Source organism: Ciconia boyciana, chromosome 4 (genome assembly GCF_034638445.1).
Source record: "Ciconia boyciana chromosome 4, ASM3463844v1, whole genome shotgun sequence".
In the NCBI taxonomy this organism is placed as follows: domain Eukaryota; kingdom Metazoa; phylum Chordata; class Aves; order Ciconiiformes; family Ciconiidae; genus Ciconia; species Ciconia boyciana.
The window spans coordinates 56,710,135-56,735,282 of record NC_132937.1 but is presented as its reverse complement, the minus strand read 5'-3'; the positions used below and the strand labels follow the sequence as shown (position 1 = coordinate 56,735,282).

General features: G+C 36.3%; 1 protein-coding gene across 2 annotated transcripts in view; it reads right to left on the bottom strand.

Annotated features, from left to right (window-relative positions):
* ALDH1A1 (aldehyde dehydrogenase 1 family member A1) overlaps positions 1–24,818 on the bottom strand; it is a 37,040-nt gene extending 12,222 nt beyond the window's left edge. Inside the window, exons 1-6 of one of the 2 annotated variants that reach the window (XM_072859173.1) lie at positions 24,708–24,818; positions 14,441–14,545; positions 10,107–10,247; positions 5,933–6,062; positions 4,806–4,867; positions 2,662–2,790 (exon numbers count right to left, since the gene is read on the bottom strand). In XM_072859173.1, coding sequence (XP_072715274.1) covers positions 2,662–2,790; positions 4,806–4,867; positions 5,933–6,062; positions 10,107–10,247; positions 14,441–14,545; positions 24,708–24,797 — 657 coding nt within the window. In that variant the 5' untranslated portion in view covers positions 24,798–24,818. Of the gene's footprint in view, positions 1–2,661; positions 2,791–4,805; positions 4,868–5,932; positions 6,063–10,106; positions 10,248–14,440; positions 14,546–22,187; positions 22,212–24,707 lie in introns of those variants that run through there. The other variant, XM_072859174.1, reaches the window with a different exon arrangement.
* Between the last annotated feature and the right edge of the window lie 330 nt (positions 24,819–25,148).

The window sequence follows — 25,148 nt, the reverse complement described above, 5'->3', positions numbered from 1 at the left end:
TATTGAACTGTCTCTTTTTTTTTAAAAAAAAAATTAAATTTATTTTAGTTCTTTTTAAGTTCCATTGCCAAAGAATAAATTTATTTTTTCTTTTCTCCCCCAGTCAGATGTATAAAGAAAAAGATTGCTTAATTTCATGTCTGCTTCATTAAAGCTATTTGAATCATCCTGTGTGCTTGGTGCCTTCTGCTCATTATCCCTCATGCTAGATGGAATTTAATTAATGATCTGCTGACTTACACTGAAATTCTCTTAAGAAAAATGATGGAAATAGTACTTCAAACTCAGTGTGTTTGCTTCTTCCTCTGGACGTGCATTGAAAGTAGAGAGTGGGCAACATGAGAGTTTACAGCACAGAAGAGGCAGATCAGCTACCAAGCATGAAAAAGTTGGCTACTTGAGATATGCACAGTTCCAGTATCTTGCAATTTTTTTATTTATAGATATTTTTCCTGTGGGCCAAATCAAACCTATTGTTTCCCACCAATTCTGCATTAGTTTTGTTCCATTCTTAGGCAAAATAAGTTATTTTCTTCCAACAGCTTGTCAGGCAAACTCCCATGGATGTGTGAAGTGCAGATGGATTTCCTGTCAGTTTATGAAGCAGCTATGGGATCTCAATGGCACTTGCAGAGCAAGTATAGAATTAAAAGACCGAAAAGATGCATTTCCTGTATTATCACTTAAATGAGTCTCTTTTTAGCATTAAACAGGACTTTGGAATTACATGCAAAGGTTCAATTTTCATTTGGAAAATGGTGAATTTCAACTGGTGAGTTACAGCTCCTAAACGTCACATCCTGCATTATGGACATCAGACAATTACTTTTGTTTGAGCAACTTCACTTCCTTACAGGTTCATGCTCAGTTACATTCTATCAATGCTTTTTATGCTCATTTAATATTCTAGATTAATATTTACCCTGGAACTGAGGAGACAATGAGGTTCCTTCCATTTGCTTAGCATTGTGTTTCATACTTAATTTGTAGAGAAAAGTAAGAAGAATATTTTTTGTGGGACTAATTCACACTGTCTCACTTTGGGCATTTAATTTCCATGTCTGTATTAGAAGCTATTCTCTACATATCAGCAAAGGAGCCTTGTGAGGCCTATTAAGAAGGATAGTGAGGATTACCAAAAGTGACCATTTTTTTTTTAACGTCGACACTTGAGAAGTAGGAAGTTAAATTAGATCTTCAGATAGTTTCACAAGTCTAAAGCACCTACTGAAGTGATCACTGAGGTTTTGATCACTATCAGGGATTCGGGCTCCAACTTTATTTGGGTAATCTGGGTGTAAATTAAAACTCAGCTAGATCTGGGTGAATAAATCTTGAAGGACTTGATAAGATAAATATTTGTCTTTTTTTAAAGCTGCACAATATCTACCAGATAATACACCAAAGACATTTAACAATTATATACTTAAGCTTCTCATCCAGTTGAACACTGAATGAATGGGTAAAACAAGAATCATCTTGCCTTTTACTAAAAATGCTCTAGCATTATACCAATCATTACCACTCTGTAACCACTGTAAGCGTGTATACAAAATGAACCACTGATCACATTCCCACTTATGATCTCTCCTTTCAGGAAAAGAGAATATTAGAATAGATATTTCATTAGACTTGGAGCAGAACTGAGTTACTTTCCCTGTAAAGTTGCTTTTTCAGACAAATATACTTTCTGATACTTATTGTTAAAAATGAATAGAGAAGGTATCTCTGACTTTTTTTAAAAGTAATTCCTCCTCCCCAATATTATCTAACAGCATTTACTATGTGATGCAATAACAGCAGGACTTGGCTCCTTCCTGACAATCATTTAGTTTCTGTGAAATATTAATGCATAACCAGTCAGTATGCTCTGCTGAATCATTGTTTTGAAGCAGAATAATAAAATGTGCCAAGTCATTTCCATTAACACTCTGCAAGGTAACTGCACTGGTGATTATTGACATCTGTGCCAACTCTTCAAACATGTTAGATTACGTTTGTTGATTTTATTGGGAAGCAAGATAGCTAAACTATTCAACTGTTCTTTGGGTGTTTGCTGGGCTGGGCACAATAGCCAACGTAAGTTTGGAGACACTGGAGAAACTACCACACTCCTTGTGTTCAAGAGCACAAAGTGTATTCTCCCAGTTTCTGTGTGAAGACAGTTCACAAGTTTGGCAGCAGTCACCAGTTCAATTTTATAGCTCCCTGTTAATAATAAACCCAGGTGGATGAAAAGTTTGTTCAATTAAAAAATAATAATAATTAGCTATACAAACAGGTCCTTTTCTGTGATAACTATGCTAACAAAGTCATCGCCACCCACCTCTAGGTACTCTGCTCTTGACTCCTTGTTTGCTTTTGACTTTGAAAGGTACTGTGCTTTTGTAATACAAATATGTTTGCCAAGGAATGGAGTTTACTAAATTGCTATTGTGGGTTTTTTTTGTGTGTGTGGACTAGGCTGAAAGATATGCATGCTTTTGCCCTGGATTTGCTTCACTGGTTTACAGTAGGGTAAGTTCCATAGTACAAGGCTAGACATGCAATGAGAAATACTTGCAGAGGACAGCTTGGCTTATATTACCTTTGTGGCATTTCAGCTGCAGTATACTCTTACATTTCTGAGAAGGGCAAAAAATTCTGTTGTTGACGACTTACCTCTTTAATTAAGGATCCCATGTAAAGGGCAGTCAGTGGAGTTTGTTCTGCTGGTTTGACAACCACCGTGTTTCCACAACAAAGGGCAGGGGCGATCTTCCAGATGAACATAACCAATGGGAAGTTCCACTGAAAGACAGACGAGAAGGTGTATCCTATTTCTAATACATCACCAAAATGCCTTTGCTTTTTCTATGATAATAGCACAAATTGTCAACTGGGTGGTTGAACTCTTTGTTGAACTCTTTTCAGAATGAAGATATTTTGAAAAAGCAACTGGCAAGCTGTGTTATACAAAGACCAGTGATTTTGGTATATCTGAATCCAGGGGATCCAAGGTTTTAGTTAAAAGCTCAAGAGACAATAAGTGTACTCCTCTAACAAAGCCTTACAGAAAGTTGCTGGATTAGTGATGAAATTGGGAGTTTTGCTATCTTAAATGATCACATCCATCATCAATTCACTTTTCTAAGGGAGACAAGGTAATAACATGTAACGCTGCCCCTGCCCTCTTCCCTGGAGGTTTCACTGGGAGCTCTCTATTGCAGTCAGTCCAGCCAGACCCCTTTGGACCCCATATTCAGCAGTATGAGAGACAAAGTAGCTGGGGGAAAAATGGGTTGCCCCTTTGAGAATATTTCTAATAGTTTTGGAAGCATTGCGCTCATGAGCCTCAGCACAAAAGACGCAATGTTCCTTACCTTTATGGAAGTGGGGAAAAAGGCAGTTAACAGTTACCTATTATGTCAGAAAGGCTTGGAGAAGTATACATGCAACTGTTCTTTATCTCTCTCCTTATCTCATTTCAGTCTCACCCCACCCCCAAAAATAACAGGAGCACAAATAATACAAAGTAAGGGATTACAGGGTTTTCTGGATCTTTGTCATTAAAGTGGAAGTGTGTGAGTGGAAGGGAAATGGAAATGATGAGCTAGCAAAAGTGTTTTGCAGCTTTCACATAGTCCTCCAAGTTTTTGGTTTACATAAAAACCTCCAGTTTGGTGGGTTCACATTTCAATGGAGAGAAAATAAAGATATACTCAGAAGCCCTTGAACATTTTATAAGGGAAGCTAGTGTTTTTACTAAATGCTTATACTTCCAGGATACAATTTTATTTAGAAGTGGCCACATCTGATGTTTCTAGTTCTTTAGCATATCTTGACTCTGAGTACTTCACTTGAAATACCTTCTGCCTGACCTACAAGAGAATCTAAACCAGCAGATTCCCAAGCTCTCCTAGAGGCTGGATCCAAACATATTCCAGTCACGTTCTCTAAATCAATGTGGTGGTCTAAAGACATAGGAAATCTTCAAGCTCAACTAAAGGACACCAGGAACATGTGTGGGACCCACCTGTCTGAGCAAACCTGATAGCCAAGCTGACTATTTCAGAATCCAGTAAGCTGTCGAGCAGGTCAGGTCAGGCTGCTCACACCTAGCGTGTGCAAAGAGGTGGGTGGATTAGGAGTGTCTAGTGCATATAACCATTTTCACAGCAACCCATTGAAGCTGTGTAGACCTCACAAATAAGTTTAAAAAATGAGTTCCTCAGTGTTTTGGATGTTCAGGCTCAGGCAGGCCTTCTGAATCTTCACTTAAGTGACTTCCAAACTGGGAATTTAGACACTCTGAACAGGAGCTTGGGAACATATTGCTCAGTATCGCTGTGCTTATTGGATGCATTCTTTGTGTTGTTACTTGTACCATCAACACGGTGAATGAGTCTTAGTCATAAACAAAGATCTAGCTGTTTGGATGCTGTACAGAGCAGAACAGATATCCCAGGTCCTAAAGAGCTTATTGCTTATAGGCTGTAATATTACCCTCTCCTACTTGTTTATTTCTAATTCTTTCCATTCCAACAAAACACAATTCTGTCTTTCAAACTAATCCATCAGTCAATCTTTTGAGATTTATTTTCCTTCTGTGTACAGGGAGGAGAGAGACAAGGCTGGACTGGGCTGACTGATCAAAAACTCCATGTTGCAGAATTTGATGAGTACCCAGGATAGTCTCCATCTTTCAGGACCTGAAAGTTTCTGATTGGTAATGTTTCACAAATGCACTTGGATAGACAAAATTTCAAAAGCATTTCCGTTTGTAATAGGAACATTTGTGTTTTACATGAATGGCTCAAACTTACAGGAATAATTTGGCCACACACACCAATAGGCTCATGTCTTGTAAATGTAAAAAAGTTTCCATCTAGGGGGAAGAAGAAATAAATTAGACATTCAGACAAAGAATTTGTGAGAAACAGTTAAATCAGAAAGAAGATAAAGTTGGATACCAAACTTAGCTGGATACAGTTTTACTTATAAATGATATTTTCAAAATCTTAAGTATGCAAAAAACCAACTATAAAGTACATCTGGATTCAATATCTACTTTCTTCATAGCTCCAAGGTTTGATTCTGCCAGTCTGACTGACTTTTTGCAGTGATAACCCTGCTTCTTAATGTGGTATGCACAGCACACCAAAGAGCATTCCTCACTTCTTTTTTTTTTTATCACCTTTTTTTTGGAAAGTGCTCTTTTAAAAGCTACTTGCAATCCTAGGTACATATCAGACATTTTTTAATATTAGATCTTAGCTTAAATCAAATCCAATAAGTATAAAATTCTCTTTGATTCAAATAAACATGTGTTCCATTAAGCCTAGTATAGAGATCTACGTGATGCAAAAATGTTGGAAATATTTATCACTCTAGTTTTCCTTTATTCCTTCTTTATTACTATTCTTTTCTTTGTCCTTCTGAGAGAAGGCAGCTAGGAACAATGTTTTCATAGAGTTGCTTAATAGGAGAAGGAACTGAATGAAATTTCAGCAAAATAAAATAATGTTTCCCCATTCCTATCTCTTAGTAATCTTACTAATACATTATCCAATAACTGCAACAAATATTACTGTTTGTGATAATCTTAGCTTTAATAAGCAAATACTGGGTTTTCATTACTGTACCATTGCATAAACTATACATTGCTATGCAAAAGTAACTTACCAAACTTCTTAGATGTACATACAGGCTAAAATCTTTTGGTCAACAAACACTACTTATTAGTACTGTATAGAACAAGAAATAGAAGTGAATAACTGCACTGAATGTTTAAAACAAGCACTGTAATAAGTCCTGAACAACCTATATTAAGAACTATTTAAACTATTTTCCTTTTGAGATTTTTTTTGTTGCACAACTTTTAGAAAAAGGCAGTTTTTTACAGATCACATTGGCTTCAGTTCTGCACTTTTGTTATGTCAGAACTACTCACCCATTGGAACAGTACGCCCATGGATTTTATCAGCCCAGCCTCCACAGTAGCGTAAGGTTTTGATACAGGCACCTAAATCCATCAGGTAGGCAGTAGAAAAGAGTTTCCCACCATCAATGGCTTCCATTGTCTGCAGACAACAGCAATTACAAAGTTAATATCCAATATTGATAACGGTTCTCAAGCTTGTACTTTGTCATTTAGGTTGTTCAATTCAGAGTTTTTCAGCTTTAGTACAAACATTTAGGTTAATTCCCCTCTGAAGAATACTTAGCATTTGAAAAACCCAAGGTAGCTATGTACAAATGAGAAATTTTCATGATGGTTTATTCACAGTAAGCTATGTAGATAACATGATGTTGGCACATTTGTAATGGTGAGATGTTCTGAAAAAACAATAACATTTATCCCATCTGAATCAGTTACACTGTTCTAGTTTATATTAAATATGCTACAAGTGTAGATGGAAAGATCAGCTAGGAATCTGTGAAGATAACTGATGCAAATAAAATGAGTGGCCTCCCTCAGCCTATTCACACTGACACCCAAGGTAGGCAGTAGTTTCCTGGAAATAACAGCCACATTAGCTCAGGATCCTGTGCTGTTTAATTATTAAGGAACACCTTTCTAGGTGCTTAATAAATGCATGATTAGCAACTCATATGAGCAAGACGACTCAAAGCATGGATTAAAATACCCCAAATATACCTTGAGTGTTTGATGTGCAAAGGAAAGATCTGAGCCATCACGAACTCTTAACCGAGAAAAAATCACTATGAAAAATAAGTACTTATACAAAAAAGACTCTCTTTTATTGGCTAACTAGTAACTGAGTGAATGTCATGGTTTAGCTTCAGTTGTCAACTAAGCACCACACAGCTGCTTGCTCACCCTCTCCACCTCAGGTGAGATGGGCGAAAGAATCTGAAGAGCAAAAGTAAGAAAACTCATGGGTTAAGAACAGTTTAATAATTGAATAATTTAATACTACTACTACTACTACTACTACTACTAATAATAATAATAATAATGATTAAAAGGAAAACAATGAGAGAGAGAGAGAAACAAAACCCATGGAAAAACAACAAAAAAACCAAGTCATGCAACCACTCACCACCCACTGACCAATGCCCAGCCAGTCCCTGAGCAGAGATCGCTGCCCTCTGGCCAACTCCCCCCAGTTTCTATACTGAGCATGACACCATATGGTATGGAATAGCCCTTTGGCCACTTTGGGTCAGCTGTCCTGGCTGTGCCCCCTCCCAGCTTCTTGTGCACCTGGCAGAGCATGGGAAGCTGAAAAGTCCTGGATTAGTGTCAACACTACTTAGCAGTAACTAAAACATCAATGTATTATCAACATCATTCTCATATTAAATCCAACACACAGCACTATACCAGCCACTAGGAAGAAAATTAAATCTATCCCAGACAAAACCAGGACAGTGAACTAACTGGTCTTATTTGAAGCCAGGCCTGACTCTCCATACCATGGATCTCCATGCCAGTCAGATATAAACCTTTAGAATAATATGCAAATATTCATTAATCATCTATAACTTTTCAGCTGATTAATTTTGTTCCATCCACAGTGCTTTAATGATCCCACAGAGACACCAGCACTAAATAGGGTTGATTTCTAGCCAAATCTAGGGAGTGTGGTTTGGATTAATGTAATTTCAATACCTCTACCTGTTGGGACATCTAGTTAAAGACTGTGTGCTGTTCTTAAATAGTGTCAACATCTTCTTGACACTGCTATAATTTTTTTCTCAAGTTTTCCAGCACAGAGACACTGGGGACCTTCAGCTTTGTGAACAGTCCTTTTAGGACACTTAGTAGAAAAACTCCAAACTGTAGTTTCAAGATCTATTCAGATCTTAGAAATATTATTTTCTTTTCTAAATTTGTTATTTTGTATGTCCAAGGTTCTTTAGCATTTCAGGCTGAGTCTACAGACTGATCTTGTAAGTACAATGTTTCACCAACAACTCCCCTGCAAAGTCTGCAATTTTAGTTAACTGGACACATTGCAGATATCATACTTAGGAAGAGAAAAGAACACACAGAGAAGCCAGAAATGCTTGATGGCTTTCAGCAGCAAGGAACTGATTAAATGAGATACGCCCTTGCCATTCCAGGCAATATATCCGGCACTGTGTTGTTCTGTTTGGACATAGGAGAAAATTCTTCCCTGGCCTCAAACTTATGAACTCCACAGCTTTGAACATCACAACAGACTGAAACCTAAGAAACAAAATTCTCAGTGGCTCTTTCAGTACCCTGCTTTGACTTATTCCTCCAGTAGCCTACCTTCCAGGATAGGCTACAGGAAGAATAAGGGCTGTTGAGCCTATGGAGCTTCAGGAGAAGCATCTTATCATTATATGAAACACTGAAATGGAATTATTTTGATCCTGGCCAGATGCATGAATACAGGAAAATACCTTTGCAATGAGCTTTGGGGGTCTATTTTGAGCTCTAGTGTTTACAAAGCTATTTGCTGTTCTATTAGTACTAGTTCTGCAGTTAGGATAAGCTGTGAGTGGAGAAAATCGCTCTTCATTTTGACAAAGTCTGAAAAGCATGTCATTCAAATACACCTTATCTGAAAGGGAAAAGTAGTCAATAATGTGCATAAGGTGTAGGAAATACAATCAAAGTCACTAAAATAGAAACTTGGGAAAAGCAATACTTTCATATTATGAAAATGGCAAGTGGGAACAAAAACTAACTTAATGATTCAGCTTTCCTGTGGAAAAAAGATTATTTCTTCATTCTCTTTGCATGTGTAATGCCTTAGGCTGTACAATAAAGAGGCAAATGCCAGCTTATCCAGTATTTAACTGACAAAGGGGCATACTTTTCTTATTAAAAATGTAACTCTTAAAATTTTGTCTCTCTCAACTCCAGTAAATCTAACATTGTTAAGGACACAAGTTCTAGCCACCCAAGTTTTCTCCTGAGAAACTAGGTAATTATCAGTCCCTATCAAGGTGACAATATTCATTTAGAGAAATAATTTGGTTGAACAAAAGTCTAAATCTGACAGTTGCAGACTTTGGAGTTCAAGGAAATAATCTCAGTTCCTTTGAATTTTCATTTTTCTTTTAAAAACCTGTTTGGGACACATGCAAGTGTCTTCCTATACTACAGCCATAAGGACAATAGAATGGGCAATAGATTCTTTGCAGGTTTTACATATTTTAAAGGTTTAAATTTTATGAGCTTATCAATAATGTGGTTTGTGGCTAATGGCTAAATAGTTCAAATTGTGACTAGATCACTCTGAGTAATGATTCTGAATGTTGGATACTCCTCCTGCTCTCTTAAATTTTTGACACTTGGCAGAAAACCAGTGTTCATCTTCAGGACAGTGCAAACACTTACCCTGCCTAAATGTTAATTCCAGAAGGTGCTTGAAATAGCAAAGAGACTATCTTAATGGTAGCATCACATGTGGGGTCTAAAACAAGAGGGGGGGGGTACTACACTTTATTAAATTGGTGGTGCATTTCTATTTTAAATGTTCTTTCTTGCCTTAGTGTACAATAGGTAGGTGGTGGTACTACAACTTACATGTCTGCTGTTAAGAGTGGTAAAATGGGCAATACACAGTAGCTGGTAAAGACAGGACATCACTCCCCACCCCCCATGTTCTCCCTACTAATAAGTAATTTATTGCTGCCTTTGGTTCTGGTTAAGGTTTTTCACTCATTGCCAGCTGCAAGCTGGAGTTAATGAAGGACCAGTGATAACAAAATATATAGCCATGACGTTCAAAATTTCTCCCAGTTCTGACTTGTATCATCTGTAAGTGCTGAGACAGATTTTGAGTTTAGGCCTTGATTCAGGCCTTGGTTTAGACAACTGTTGAGCACGTGGTCTATGTTAGCATGTCCTTAAGAATCAACAACTGAAATTGCATCGATTGTAGGTGCCTTAAGTATCATCTTAAAGCTAATAAAACACTCAAGTACTTTGTGGATGTGGGGTGTTAACAGACCAGAGTGCAAGCCAGTTTAATGAGGTCCATTTGAAATACAGATGAAAAACAAGTATTGAGACGACCTGCCTTTCCAAAGATTTAGCATTTTATGCTTGCTTGTATCTTTCTTTAAAATTCAGGACACAGGCTTCTTTCCCAGTCTTTTTGTTCATGTATCATACTCACAGCTAAAATCAGCCGATCTCTTTCAACTAAGTCAGCTAGTTTATTCAAGAGCCTTCCTCGCTCTGAAGCATCCATTGTACGCCAAGGTGACCCAAGTTCAAAAGCTTTTCTAGCTGCTTTAACAGCCTTGTCTACATCTGCCTGTGGGGAAAACAGAGAAACTTTTATAATCAATAATTGATTCCATCATCAGTCTTGTTGGTTGTTAAACATGCAAGGTGTTTTGCAAGATAAATAAGACACCAATAGCAATCTAATCAGAATTAGTACAGTAGTTTTAGATACATGGGTTATTTTCTTTCAAACACTTCTGCTATCATTTCAGCAATGTGAAGTTGTATGAGAAACAGATGGGTTCTCAAAGCTTCTAAAATAAAAAACATATTAAGGAACTCTATTTTTAAAATTTAGATTTTTAGACCCTCTGCCTTCTAGTATCTGTAATTGGGGATATACCCACCACTTACATGGCTGATGCAATTTAATCTCTTTTATGTACAAAGAGATGCCCAAATCTGTAAGTTAAATACTCAACATTATCTAAAAGTATCTGGTGGTGTGATGAAGACCAGGTTAGAAAAATCTGTTCCTTAGAATGTTTCATAAAATGAACACAAATTTATTATTGAGGAAGAAAATTCAATGCATTTGCTTTTGAAAATTTTAAGGAAGATTTGTATTTAAAATAATTTTAACAATTGACTAATTGACCAGGTTTAAAATGCTAAGCCTAAATATTCTAAAGTCTGAACATTGTGTTTGCATTAAGCAAGCTAATTTATCAGTCCATTAATGGTTTTTATACCACAACTTATTATTCATCATTTGGCTTTCACTATAGCAGGAAAATCTACAATGAACTATGTGAAGCTCTTTTGTGTAGGTGTTCCAGGATATTAAAAAAACAATTAAAAATCTATTGAGAAAAGGCTTTTAGTACTTGGAATTCTTCTATATTTCACAATTCTTGTAAATGTTTTCCCAGGAAAACAATGACATAAAAAGGAGGTTTATTCTAGTTTTTTTTTTTAGAAATTAAAAACAAATTTCAAGGAAAAAAAAGGAGGAATCTATATATGGCACTTGTCCTGGAGCAATTTACATGCATTGTTTAAAAGATCCTTTCAAACTTTTCTTTGTACTGCTGGTTGCTAGAGTCTCCTCGGGGCAAATCACTATCAAGGTTGACCAAGTCAGCAGTGTTGACTAACACCAAAGTCAATTGTTCTAAATGTGAACCAGATCTTGAATCTTTAACTGATGTTGGTAGCCAACAACCAATTTTTAAAAGCTGGGAGTGGGGTGGGTTAACTGGCTTGGAAAGCCCAGCACAGACCTGCTAGGCTGGAGACCTACAGAACTTGCCAAAGTTCTTTCCAGGAAGTTTGGGAAAAGATAGGAAGGACCTCTACAAATAGCACAGTCATTACTATAGGGTAATACTGACCAGTCACCTACATCAGGTAGCTGAAATTTACCAGATTAAAAGAAACTGTTTTTCTTCAGAATCTGTCAGAAAGTGGTCAAATACCTCATCACTTATCTGTGACCCAGAAAACTGCATTCAATGAATATTTAATTCATTCTATTTTTTTCTCATCTCTTTCTATCATAATTATTCTACAGCTTTGCAATATGACTTGGGGGGTGTGCTTTGGCCTTTACTGGAAAGTCTTGTACTTGTGTGAATGATGTAAATTAAAACTAAATACAGTGGTATGTGTTCTTTCTACTACAAGTGCAGAAATAATTAAAACCAAGAAAAATTTTATAAAGATAATATAGGACTGTGAATGAAAAGTAAGGAAAAAAAGATGTTCTTCAACTGTATGAAATTTAAATTGGGTCCATAAATCTACACCATGAGTATAAAGACTGATAGCTCCTTTCAGATCTAGTTTAGACTTTTTACAGAAGTACATATACTTTACATGCCACTGATTATTTGTTGAGCTGCTTTATTATTACTAGGGGCCTTTAGGATTAGCAAATATATCTTGAAAGAGACATCAAACTGAAAGGAAAACAGTTCCCACCCACATATGTGTCTGTGTTTTGTAATCTCCACATGTTTTTTTTAAATACCACTGCAAGGCAGTGTACAGCCCTTTGTCAACCCTATTGTACACACAAATTAAATTCCTAAAATCTCTTGGCTCATTATCTAAAGACTAGGCTCTAGAACATTAGGTTCACAATGACTGTGTAATTTACTAGATTTGTACATTTCACTTGGCAATTTAGTTAACAGCAGTTGTCATTACACATTAGTTTGCAAAATTATCGGAGAGAAAGCAAACCTGTGTGTCGAACAGTATTCTCTCTTTATTTAATGAGTTGTTAGATTGCTTGTAAGGAATGAAAGCTACAAAAATTCTGAATGGTAAGTGAACAGTTGCTGGTCATGAGTAATTTAATTTGAGGATGATCGAATATCAGGCCAACCTGATTTGCAACATAATTTGGTTTTTAAACACTGAACAGAGAATAAGTAGAAGAAGTAGCATTTTACATCAAAAGCATGTATGTTTCTAGTGGAATACGATCCAGAAATTAACAGCATGCTTATGAAATTCTTTGGCTGAGGACAAAAAGAGCCTGAAATAATCTCAGTGACTCTGAGCACTATATACAGGTAACTGGACTAAAGAAAAGCAAGAACAAGACATTTGAAAAACTCATGCTTAAATATATGGAATCATCAAAAGACAGATTCATGCAGACTTTCTCAGCCATCTTTCTCTAATTAAAAATTTAAAATGTGTCTTCACTATGACCTTCTTAACAACATGCGGTCATTATTGCTCATGTGCTAGACAGATAACAGTTGAGCCAAAGTTTATTAGGAGATTCATGATGAAATTACAGAACAGAGTAACTAAGATTCAGTGAGCACAGGATGTTGAATGAACTGGTTTTCTATGTATTTCTCAAAAGAGCATTACATTTCAGAGTGAATCTTTGTACAGAAAATATTCTGAAAGAGATTGTGCTTATTATATTGGCAGTAAATTTTTGGTGAATTTATAACATAGACAAATGGCTTATAAGTTTTATAGTAGTTCTCATGGATAAAAAGGTGTTTAATGGACATTTTGCTCCTAAGTTTAAAACACACTTGTTACACTAATCATTCTAGATATGTGTATTTCTTCACTAAAATTAACATCAAATGTCATTTTGTGAGAAATGTGAGAAAATTTTCTCACTTTTGGATGTAAAAATTTGACTTTGAAGGGGAAAGTGTAGAAAATGAAATAAATATTTGCAAGAATCAAAACAGTAATTATAAAACTGATTTTATTTTCAGTCACAGTCATCACTTTTTGTATACCTGTGAACTGAAAGTAGAACATTCACTTCTCATACTTACTTTCTCAGAGTTTATAAAAAAAATTTCTTTGGTCATTGGTTTTAAAACTGTTTAAGCATCATTGGCTGTTCTATTTAAAAAACTATTCCCCCAACTTGATAACTTACATTTAAACTATATGGTAGCACTAGGAAAATCCTTTTCAGCAGAAAAATACATAATATAACAAAAATACAGAGCTGCTTATTTGAGGGCTTTGGTTTACATTATATTTTTGATTACATAGCATCTATCTGTAATTTTCCACTAAGAAACCTCATAAATATAAAAAATAAATGTTTGTTTACAGGTGTGAACAATCTTTTTAGTCCTCTGCTCAAAGTCATCAATTCAGCATGCTGTAAGGAAACCAGTTTTGGTGGAATTAATGTCTATTTGATAGGTTACCTTCAGCTTCAGAGTCTTTTTTAGGACTATGTTCCAATACCTTTTCAAAAAACCAAATATTTAAAGGGGGAAGTACTGAGAAGACATATTCATAGCTAAAAATGCTGATGGTAATGATCATCTTCGCGGAGTCTGTGTGGGAAAACATCAGTATTTGTCCACTTCATGTTATCTATAATGAAAGACCTTGTATAAATGTGTAATGAACAGATTACATCACTGTGTAAGGAAGAGCCAGAAAAAATAACAAAAAAACCCAATTAAATTATTAGATGTCACTGATCAAAGATAAAAAAAAAGAATCAATATTATTAACAAAAAATATTTCTTCAGAATTTTCCTCATATGAGCCAGATCCTAAGACTAAAGCAGTTTTTCAGTGTCTGTTTACAAACAATATTAAGGCTTAGTAAAAAAGCTAAGAATTATGTGTGCAGAAGAAGGTATACAGGATGAAGTAGGTACACCTCTGAGGTGGTGTTTTACATCAACACAGATGGACGCTTGCCTTCCTGCTTTTGAGGCACAGAATTGGATTTAAAGCTAGAGTTAAGAGCAAGAAAGAAAACCCTACCTTGTCACCTTCTTCAACCTCACAGATTTTCTCTTCATTAGCAGGGTTAAAGACTTCAAATTTTTTACCACTGACGGAATCATGCCACTCATTGTTTATAAATATCTGCAGAGGAAGAAATAGTCCAACAGTATTAGTAACATATATATAGCTGTTATCTGTTATCTATTTTAATGAATACATCTATCTTTCATAGCTGAGATCGGCCTGATTGATACAGGTACCTGTATTAAAAATGGAATAGCTGTTTCTACATTATTCTGAATAGATGAGTAATCACATATGCACTTAACCAGGAACAGCTTTTTAAAATTAACTTCCTTTGGAGAGGCAAACTTTCTCTCTGTACATGATATTTTCACTTTGTTTCATACTATAAAAAGATATTGTTACAAAGGGGTCCTTCCTCTCTCAGATTGAAATCTGTGATGTACAAGGGAGGTACAGCCCTAAAGGACCTACCTAAATCTACCTGGGTTTCCTATGCTCACAGGGTTGGTAATGATGGAGGGCCTTTCTGTTACATGCCCTGACAGAAGTAAACCCAATCCTTGGGTTTAGTGTATATAGTACAGGTAGTATCTTGGAGAACACTATTTTATTTAGCTTTGCTTTGATTTCTCTTCACTCTCTCTGACCAAACAAGAACATCCCAACAAAAAATAACCAATAACACGGTTTTCTGAAATTAAAGTCAAGACTAATAAAACCCCACCACAGTCAATTGAATGAAACAAAGAATGAACCACTTAAGCAAAGTAAAAAGCAAGCAAGTATACTTCTCTATTTTCATGTTACAGGAGAAAAATAATGAGATATTAGGGAGGGGCTTTTTTATTTTTCACCAAAATCCTTTGGCTTTTTGGATTGGTGCTTCATTGAATGTGACCCTAATCAAGATTTAAAAGCAGAAACATAATGCTTTTATTCTTTTACAGAAAAAGCAGAATTTACACCATTAAATAAAGATAGGAATCATGAATCAAGAGGAAATGACTGATGTATTCACCAGAAGTACAGTTAGCAACCTTAGAGAAAGCCTAGACTGTCCTTGCTGTTGGTAGTTGGTGCATTTCACAGAGGCACACTTAGCAACACACACACTAGGAGAAAAACACACTTAGCAACACATACTAGGAGAAAAGCCCTCTCTCATATATAATTGTTGCCTTGAAAAAAAGTTGTATTACTTTATGGATGAAATCACAAACACCTATTTCTTTAATTACTGTTTTTCTGCCTGTCCTATTCTTACAAAGAAAGGAGGACTAGCCTTCCAGACTGAACCAGCACATACCAAAATGTTTACACTGGTCAAATTAAAATGTCCAGGAGCTGACAATGAGGGGAATTTCAAGGGTGGCTTATGGGCAGAAGGTGACTGTGGTCCTCAGCTACACATATAACCCTATACAACTCAATAGGTCCTATATGAAAATATATGGGAAACAGTGGTACTTCTGATTATAGTTTTCAAAGCTAGTTCCTACTCCTCCTTTGGAAAGACTATTTGCAGGATTTAAATCTGAACATTTGCACATCACAACGCTGTTATTTCCCAGGGGTTATACTACGGGTGCCAGAAGCGGGGTTGTGTCATATTACTGTAATCCTACACTCAGCATGCGAATATAATCATACAAACATACAGCAAATGTGGGTTCTGGCAGTGTATATGCCCTCATCACTTGGCAGGATTACTGCCGATAGTCATGTATATGGGGGGCTCTTTTCTCTCCTCTCCCTACCTGAAAGTTTCTCTGTGAAACACCAGGAATTCAAACCTCTCTGGTTTTGGTCTTCAGCACATGCTGCAATTCCTGCTTTTGAAGGGTGAAGCTACTTGCCTTGTATGACTTTAGGCTTTGACTAGATGATCCTTGGGCAACCATTTTGGCCGCCATTGCTTTATAATCAGTATGACTATCTTCTGTTTAAGGTGATCCTAACCATTTGATGTTAGTCATTATTTATTCAGTAATTTCTATCAAAACCATGATTACCTCCAATTTAATGGTCACAGCTATCAAATCTTTTGTCACCCTGACATTGGTGACACTTCCCTGCCTCCCATTCAGCCTTCAGGCACAAAATGCAAACATACGTCTGTTATTCTGACTATTACTGCCAATGTCTGACTATTATTGTTTGAACTGCAAGGGGTATTACAGCAAATTCATATTACTTGTGTCCATTTTGATAAGTTTTCATACTTCATTCCAACTCTGAGGATCTCTGTTATGTCTCTACACTGATTTCCCTCAGCAGACACCACCACTCTTGATTTTCCATCCTCCCAGACATCACCTAACCCCTTTTACTAACCTGCTGTCTTTGTGTGGAACATCCATATACCAGGAAAACCAGGCCAGCATGCATTGCTCATTTAACTGTTTTATCCTGACTTTTACCTGACAGGGACTGGAAAAAGTCTGACCTTAAACCCAAGAAAATAAGCCAAAAATGTGCTTTCCTCAATCTTGTTAGAATATCCTGTCTTTTTATTTAATATCTTTCTATTTCAAGCTTTTCATACAGTGCCAAACATATAGCTAGCAATTAAGAAGCACAAAAGAACAACAATTGCACAGCAGCTGGCCTACATCAAAGTTAATCATAACAGCTTACCCAGTAGCAAAGAAATTGATACTCAAAGTTCGTTTAATAAATGTGTCCTTACTCAAAGATTGAACTTTTATACTTGCTGAAAGCACATTGTGTACTGAATTTACTTTGCATGCCTGGAACAAATACCATCAACTCTTGATTGTAACATTGCTGGTGCACTTAGGACAAGACCTAAGCAAAGCAAGGTGGGCATTGTTGTTTCCCATATTGAACTTTTATGATCCGTAACCTTTTGTGGTATAATAACCCCAGAAATTCAGACCTACATCCTTTTGTATGGGAATAAGTAATTGGCAAAAGTACTGTTCCAGCTGAAGGAATAATTAAATGTTTGAAATCCTTATAAAGTCTAAATGACATCAGTGTCACACAAGAATACTTTCTCCAAAGACAACACAAAATTCCCACCATGTCTGCTTTACTTTTACTATTAATTTTGTTGTCTGTTTGCTATGGCACTTTCCTTCTCTTTCAAGCTCTGGTGTCCTAATTTCAGTTGTGCTATATATCCCTTAAAACTATGTCCAAAGATGGTTTCAGGATTGAGCAGTCCTGTGTCTCTCTAGGGTTTTGGTTGCTGAATATTAATAAGACTGTTGATGAAATCTATAGAAATTAGTCTGCTTTTTCATTAAAACAAACAAAAAACCAAACAAACAAGGAAATAAACCACTGAAATTGTTCCTGAAAAATCAATATTTTTCAATTGTATAGGGAAAATACGGCACCATACACACTATCCTAAAAAGGTGAACATTATCTTTTGAAAGATCTACTTTATACCATTATTAAAATAACTAGAATATTTCTGAATTTTCTGTCATATTGAGGTTGATACAAAATCAGTTGATTCAGCAATTGCTAAGTGACAGAGAATAAACCAATCTACTAAAAATATACTCTACTTTAGTTGTAATTACTGAGAAGTTATATGATATTACACAGCTGTGAAAATTTAGAGGACAGAGTTAAGCCTAAGGGCCTCTGTGTGAAACTGAAGGTACTTATCTCTGTTCACAGATGCAAAATAGAACCTGGGCCTTACCCGTAGGTCCACAAGATCTGTGCTACCCTAGAGCCTGCCATCTCTGAGCCACTGCTGGTAAAATTGTCAAAGTTTTATTTCTGACTCTGTAGGTTAGCCTTGAAACAGAAAGGAAAACCTCTTTAGAAATATCTGATAGAGGGCACAGATGTTGAAAAGAGGAGACTATGTTGCAACTAAGTGTTGTGTAGGTTGTTCTTTAAAGTGGACATGATAACGTCTACAGTCCAATGGTAACAGTACTTGTCATCCTCTGCCTAACCATCTCTGTGATCTCTGGGTTTGGGTCAGTACTGAAACAGGGTCACCACCCTAAGCCACCCGCCCAGTGCCTGAGCCCACCATTCTGCCACTGATGGGCTGGTGTCCTCCCCTCTTGCTCTCTCCCAGGGCTGCTGCGCTGCTGGCAGACATGTGAGATCTTGATCATGTTTGTCATTGAGACCATGGCAGGCCCTGACTGACTGTACCAGGCATTTTGTGCTCAAACCATGCCTATCTTTAGGGTCATGACCTCTTGCCCCACCTTTAGTCACAGAGCTTAGCTGTGAAATCAGCTAGCAGAAATGATGTGTTTCCTGTTTCCTCTCCATTAGGAAAAAGGACGCACTGTTGCCGCTCAGAGCAGCAGGAATATTTAAATAGAAAACCAGAAAATACTTTGGGGCAGGCAAATAAAAGCAAATGATGGTTGACTCAGGGCAGGACAAAGTCAAGACACCAAAACTGCAGAATAAATGCTTTTTGCCACACAGACCTGGGATTTAAACCCTACCACCACAATCACATGTATTATGAAAATGTGACAGCTTTCAGGAAACACATCTTTTGCATAGTGTTGAAATTGCTTACACTGACTGTCTCAGTGGTTGTTAATAATTGGTGAATAATTTGGTAATAACTATCAAAATCAATAAAAATATAATCTCTAAATGGGTATGGTAACAATTTGCTATTCATATATTCCTGTATGTTTCAGCTTGTTTCTATGTGGGCACCATATATAGAGCATCATTGCTGCCTCCGACCATCAGGACTGACCAGCAAACTCCTGATTTAAGAAAACTTGTCAGGGAAATAAATATGTAAGTGTCTGGAAATTTCAGATATGTGATGAAGTTGATTATAGGAATATTCACACAAAATTCTGACTGTTGTGAAAGGGCAAAGACAGCAGTTAAATGGTTAATATGAAAAAAAAGATCTTTAGCAACTAGCTACATTGCCAAGAAAAGAGACAAAGTAAAAGGTAAATATTAACATAACACTGCTATGATGTTACAGTATGCCAAATTCATATCTGTCTGTGAAAGGAATAATAGCAAAACATACCATTTTTGGAAGTTTTTAAAGTATTTGTTTAAATACTACATTTATTGCACCAACCAATATCACCCATAATATTAGTTTAGAATATCTTTCTTATTAATGTTTCTAATAACATTCCCATTTAAAACATAACTTCATTACTTTAAATATATACACAACATTGTATCAGGGCTGTATAAATCAAACTATCCAGATGTCTCTCATAAGCTAGATAGCAGTCTTGCATATGCAGGTATGAAAGATGGGAAAGAGAAGGAAAAAGTCAAAACTCTCCGTGTAAGCAGTGTTACATACATTGCAGGCAGCTGCACTCATAAATGTGCATGCAGCCATGCTCATTTAATGCTGTGGAATATATGCTGCAAACAAACAGAATGTGGATCTCCAAATCCAGGCAACATTGAAGTACCAGCCAACAGTAGCCTCTGGCAACTCTGTTGTTGTGCTGAAAAAAAACATTTGGGTTCATCTTGCAATAGGTTAGGGTGTTTTGTCTGTCAGTCAGAACTCCATTGGCAGCTTGGACTTTTTTGTGCTGGTTTGTCAGACACAAATGCAAAAGACCTACCCTTCTGTGGCATGTGCTGTGCAGGGGGTTGTCTCTGATGGCCCATGAGGTTTAGGGCTGCAAATTTATTTTGCAAGGATTTAGAAATATTGTTCCAGGCATTTTGTAACTGTTATTTCACTGGTATTTTTAGGAGAGAAGATGGTTTTTATTTCAACAACCCAAAGAATTAATGAATTTCGGACTTCTTTGCACTAGACCTGGAAATACACATTTCTTCTAGAAGAGACTGTACACTACCAAAGTTTAGTATTTAAAATAGAGCCCAGGTAACAGGCTGTTGCAGTCAAAAACCCTCTCACTGGCTTTATTTCCTCTGTCAGAGTGCAATAAAATCTTGATTCTCTGAAATGATTGATTTCAGTTCAGATAATCTGATACCATTCACCATTTGCGTTGAAGTTACCTGCAAGACTACACTATTTCTATCATTGTTTAGACAGTTGATTTGGTCACTCAAATGACCTGAGCAAAGAATGGGGAGACAAGACCTGCTCTTTGCCTTTCTTTGTCATCCCAGTGGGTTTTTTGCCTTTTTTTGTCATCCCAGTGGTTTTTTTCCCTTCAGTCTTTGAGCATTTTGAAAGGACCGTGAGTTAATTTTATAAGGTATCTGCTAGATGGGAAATACTGTATTTGTGTCTGTGCTGCATGAGGAAAGAAAGTATTTGACTCTGGACAGCTTTGTCTCGGACCACACCATAGCTCTGCTGAAATAGATTTTAGGACCTCTACGTTAGGTGTCATCACCTTATGAAACATAACTTCTTGCTGCATCTTCCTTAGAATAAGGATCCCCTTTTTGTGGGTTCAATATTGTGTGAAGTCTGTACAGGGTTTCAGGCCTCACTGCTTCTGTAGAAGTGATTTAAAAGTGCAGTTTAGAGAAGAAAATACTTTGTTTCTGATGTTGCAAAGATCCTATACATGATCCCATATTCAGCGTCTGTCTATAAACTTATTATTTGTCAGGGAAGAGTTTTTATATAATTCACTATTATTGTTATAAACTATAATCCATACTACAGAGATGTAGTCAAGAAAAGTAATAGAACTATCTAAAATGTGGACTATCCCAAACTTAGCTATTAAGGCTAGCTTTATAAATATGGAATGAAATGTCTAAGCTATCTTCTCTTCAGATGCCAGAAACTCTTCCACATTTATTGTACAAGAAAAAGCATAACCTCTTCCCACCATAAATCTGCCCCGAGATAGCCTACAACTCTTATGATAAAGGTTTTCTTGACAATGCTCTTCAAATGAGCCCAGATGGCTGTTTCACAGAGCTAAAAGCAATCACAAAATTTCAACAGCTGCTCAGCTGACTGCTCACAAACTTTCTAGTGCAGACAGTAAATGGGGAAATGACACCACCAGCGTTTTTTTAGAGGCTAGGAACAGTGAAGAGGCATCAGGGCTGTGGCTGGGCTCTCACATGCTGGATGCAATTCAGCATCACTCAGGTGAGGTGATGCACAGTGCTGAAAAATTGTTGGCCCCTATTCACAGGTGCTCTCATAGATTATGAGAGTCATTTGGATATCCTTGAGTTTGATGATGGCAGTAAATCTTACAATTACATCTAAACCTGAAAGAGATTTGTGGCCCAAGAGGAGGCTCATTTCAGGTGTTGTAAGTTCTGATTTACTAGTCCCAAAATATGTCATGGAGTCTTACTGGATTCTTTAAGCAATGCAGTTAAAATATGTGAAATTATTTAGGGAACTACTAAAGACTGAAATTGTAAGCTTTAAACAAATATATGGAGTACCTGCTGTGAAATCTCTTTTTTCCCCCTGTTTTTCCTTACAAGAAGTTGATATTTGGCTACTATTTCATTTCACTTTTTTTCCCCCCTTGAATTGTATTTTATTATTGATGCAGGAATTACATTTTACTGCTGCAATGAACTAATAATCACAGAATATACTCTTTCTATTTATTATTCATTTAAAATTTTTGGTTTGTCAGTTAGTGGCTTCGTATCTACAAAGTCAGCTGATCTTAAAGGAGTGTATTTCTATAGTACCTTTATAGCTGACTACCTTTCCCCACATATTTTAATTACATTTTTGTGTTTTTACCCCCATCTTTGTTTGTGAAGCTAGTGATTGCAACATATGTGACACTAAACTACAATTTTTCTTCACTCAGAGTTGCTGACTTTTCCACACTTTCTGATATTCCACACGCAGTTTAGTGAGAGAATGTGCTGCTGTTTTCTCCCCCTCATGTAATTTGACAACCTAATAATTAACTAATCTGAGTTTCTCTGATTAAAGGAGCACCACAGGGCTTAGTGTATGTGAAAGCATCATGACAGAAATCATTTGTCAAACAATCATTGTCTAATTCCTCAGTGTTGACTAAGTAAAATATATACTAGCACATTTTTAGCCAGCTACCAACACTAATTCAGTGCATTAGAATATCTTTAAAGGAGATTCAGATATGAAACCATTTCAAGAATACTTTGTGGTTCAACATCCAAGCCAATTTAACTGTTTAAAATGCATTCAATTTAATTCTTGAAATTCAAATTCCCTGAAGAGTGCTTAGTTTCATGCTATATGGGAAAGCCATAATCTGAAATGTAGTAATACTAACATATAGATCTATAGACATATGGAAATACTTAGTTAAATGATCTCTGTGATGCAAAATGATCCCTCTCATAGAAAATAAAATACAGTGAGTGTTAAGTAAAGAGGAAAGTCCTTGGAACATCTTCTGCAGACCTTTCTTCAGATTCTTGTGTAATGGTTGTTGATATTATGCCTTGGTAGAAAAAGAGAAAATTGAATTTCCAGATCTGACGGATCTGCTGATGTCCAAGGTGCTTCAGATAGAAAGGTTAATACATCAGCAGTAATTAATGCTTCCCTCATCTTGATCCCTCCAATGTAACTAGTCAAAACAATCCCACACCCCACATTCTGATGTGTATGGGACAGGAGAGGAACAGGATGAGCAAGAAGACAAGAGTGGAAAGGCTTTATTAAATTGTGGGACGGCTGCTGGGTATGGGATGATATTTCTATCTCATCTCCCTGTCCCTCAGTACCCTGTTGTGGCTTTCAGACAATTCTGTGTGATGTTTGAAGAGAGGAAGAAAGCATTGCAAAAATCAAGCCTCCACAAGGGTGTATTGGATTTGATCACTTGTAAGTACACACTTTTGCAAACAAGTGCATTGCATTTCTGCACAGTTACACATTATAGGCAGTTTTTAAGGAAATGGTATCTATTGTCAGGCAAAGGAAACATGCATTTACATGTGACACTCTCCCTAATTGTGCACTAGAGGCATTTCAGCCATGTTGGCTGTCTTGTGGTTGCTTTTTGTATTAATAGAATAAGTTTTTGCTAACCACATATTTTAGAAGGATAGAAATGTTTACAGGAACTTATGTCTTGCATATTCAGTTACATCAGATTTCTGAGCTAGCATTTTGCTCATATTGGTTGTTTTCCTATGGAAAAATAAAAAATCAAACAAATAACACTGTAGTTTCTGGAACACTACCGTGACCTAGGTACTAAATTATCTTCTCTGGATTAAGCTTTTTTTTTTTTTTTTTTTTTTTTTTTTTGAGACAGGAAGAGCAGTAGAGAGCTATCACATGGCAGAACTACATAGCTTTCGTAGCCTGTTAAATATTTACAAAGTAAGGTCCTGTGTGATTTATTCAAAAAAGACATGCATTCAAAGCTGGTTAGTTTTTTTCCATGAAAAAAACAGGATAGGTTGGAATTCAAAAGGACTAATCTAGATAATTGCTGAACACCTTGCTTTTAGAAAAGAAAATAAGCAGTGGTTCTAGAAAATAAAATTTATTTCCATTGCAGTGGTAATGAGAAAAAAAATTAACCGTAACCGAGGAGTCTCCAAAAAGAAGAGGTCCTTACTGATCAATTGTTCTACCTGAGTGTTTCAGAGGGCAGAGTTTCAATATTTTCTGCCAACAGTTTGTTCAAATTTCTTGCAGATATCTGTGTACTATGATATAAAACAGGCAAACAGTCTTTTCAAGCTGGGAACAGCTTGGATTCAGAAGTCTGGATTCAGAACTTCTTTATCTGTGTATTTCTAACTGCGTATGGAAAGAATTTGCTATTACAAAAAGTTTATGGTAATATTGAGTAATCAGTGATGGTAGACTTTATCTGTTTTGTTGATAGTTACTTGTTTAAGCTGAAAAACAGATTCATTATCTCTAACAAAAATATGTGAGTGGAATATTTTATTTTAGTTTCATTTTCACACATCCCTTTCCACATAAGCTTATTTGGTATAATTATTTAAATCTTATTGCAATACAATGAAGTATGCTAATATTTTAATTTGTTCTTTCTGTTCTGAAAAATAATATAATAATAGAAACTTTTTCTTCTTTGCCCCATTTATACTTTCTGAGAAACATATCACTGTAGAAAGTTTGTTTCAGGAGAAAAACAACACCCACCCCAAGTGAAATATGAAATGATTCTATCAATCACACATGCACACTTCCTGAAATACTTAAGTTAAAAGGATCACTGAACTTTAATTGCTAATATGTATATCAGAAACAGGTCAGTATAAACATTTTAAGCACTGATTTACAGTTGCTCCATGGTTCATATAAGATTAAAATGAGTACATCCTACCGTCTGAGCTGAATGCATAAGAAAAATTAAGAAATGCTACTAACCTTGGTGTACTTAATTTTCAGATCTTTGAGTGGTTCTGGCAGTGCTGGCAAAACTGGAGCAGGATTGCTGTCTGAACCTTGCTTCTTCATATTTTCAGATGAGGAGTTTGAGGACGTTCCTGAAACACAGGTGAAATGAGGTATAAGAGAAGCGCAGTGATTTTTGTCCTGACTGAGCTCTTAGCTTTATTTGTGCTTTTTTATCTGTACCAGCTATGGTATATTTGCATACAGGAATATGATTGGATGAAAGAATTCATTGCAAAGAGAAAATGACACTACTTATTTTTAAGACCAAAAGCAACAGCCTTTTCATCGAGCTGAGACCTCAATGAAGCAAACTCTGCTGAAACAATCTGCTTAGCCAGACACTACGAACTTCTTACTGGGGAACACAGTTTAAGGCCTCCTCGTCTTACCTGTAAAATTGCTTTCTCTCAG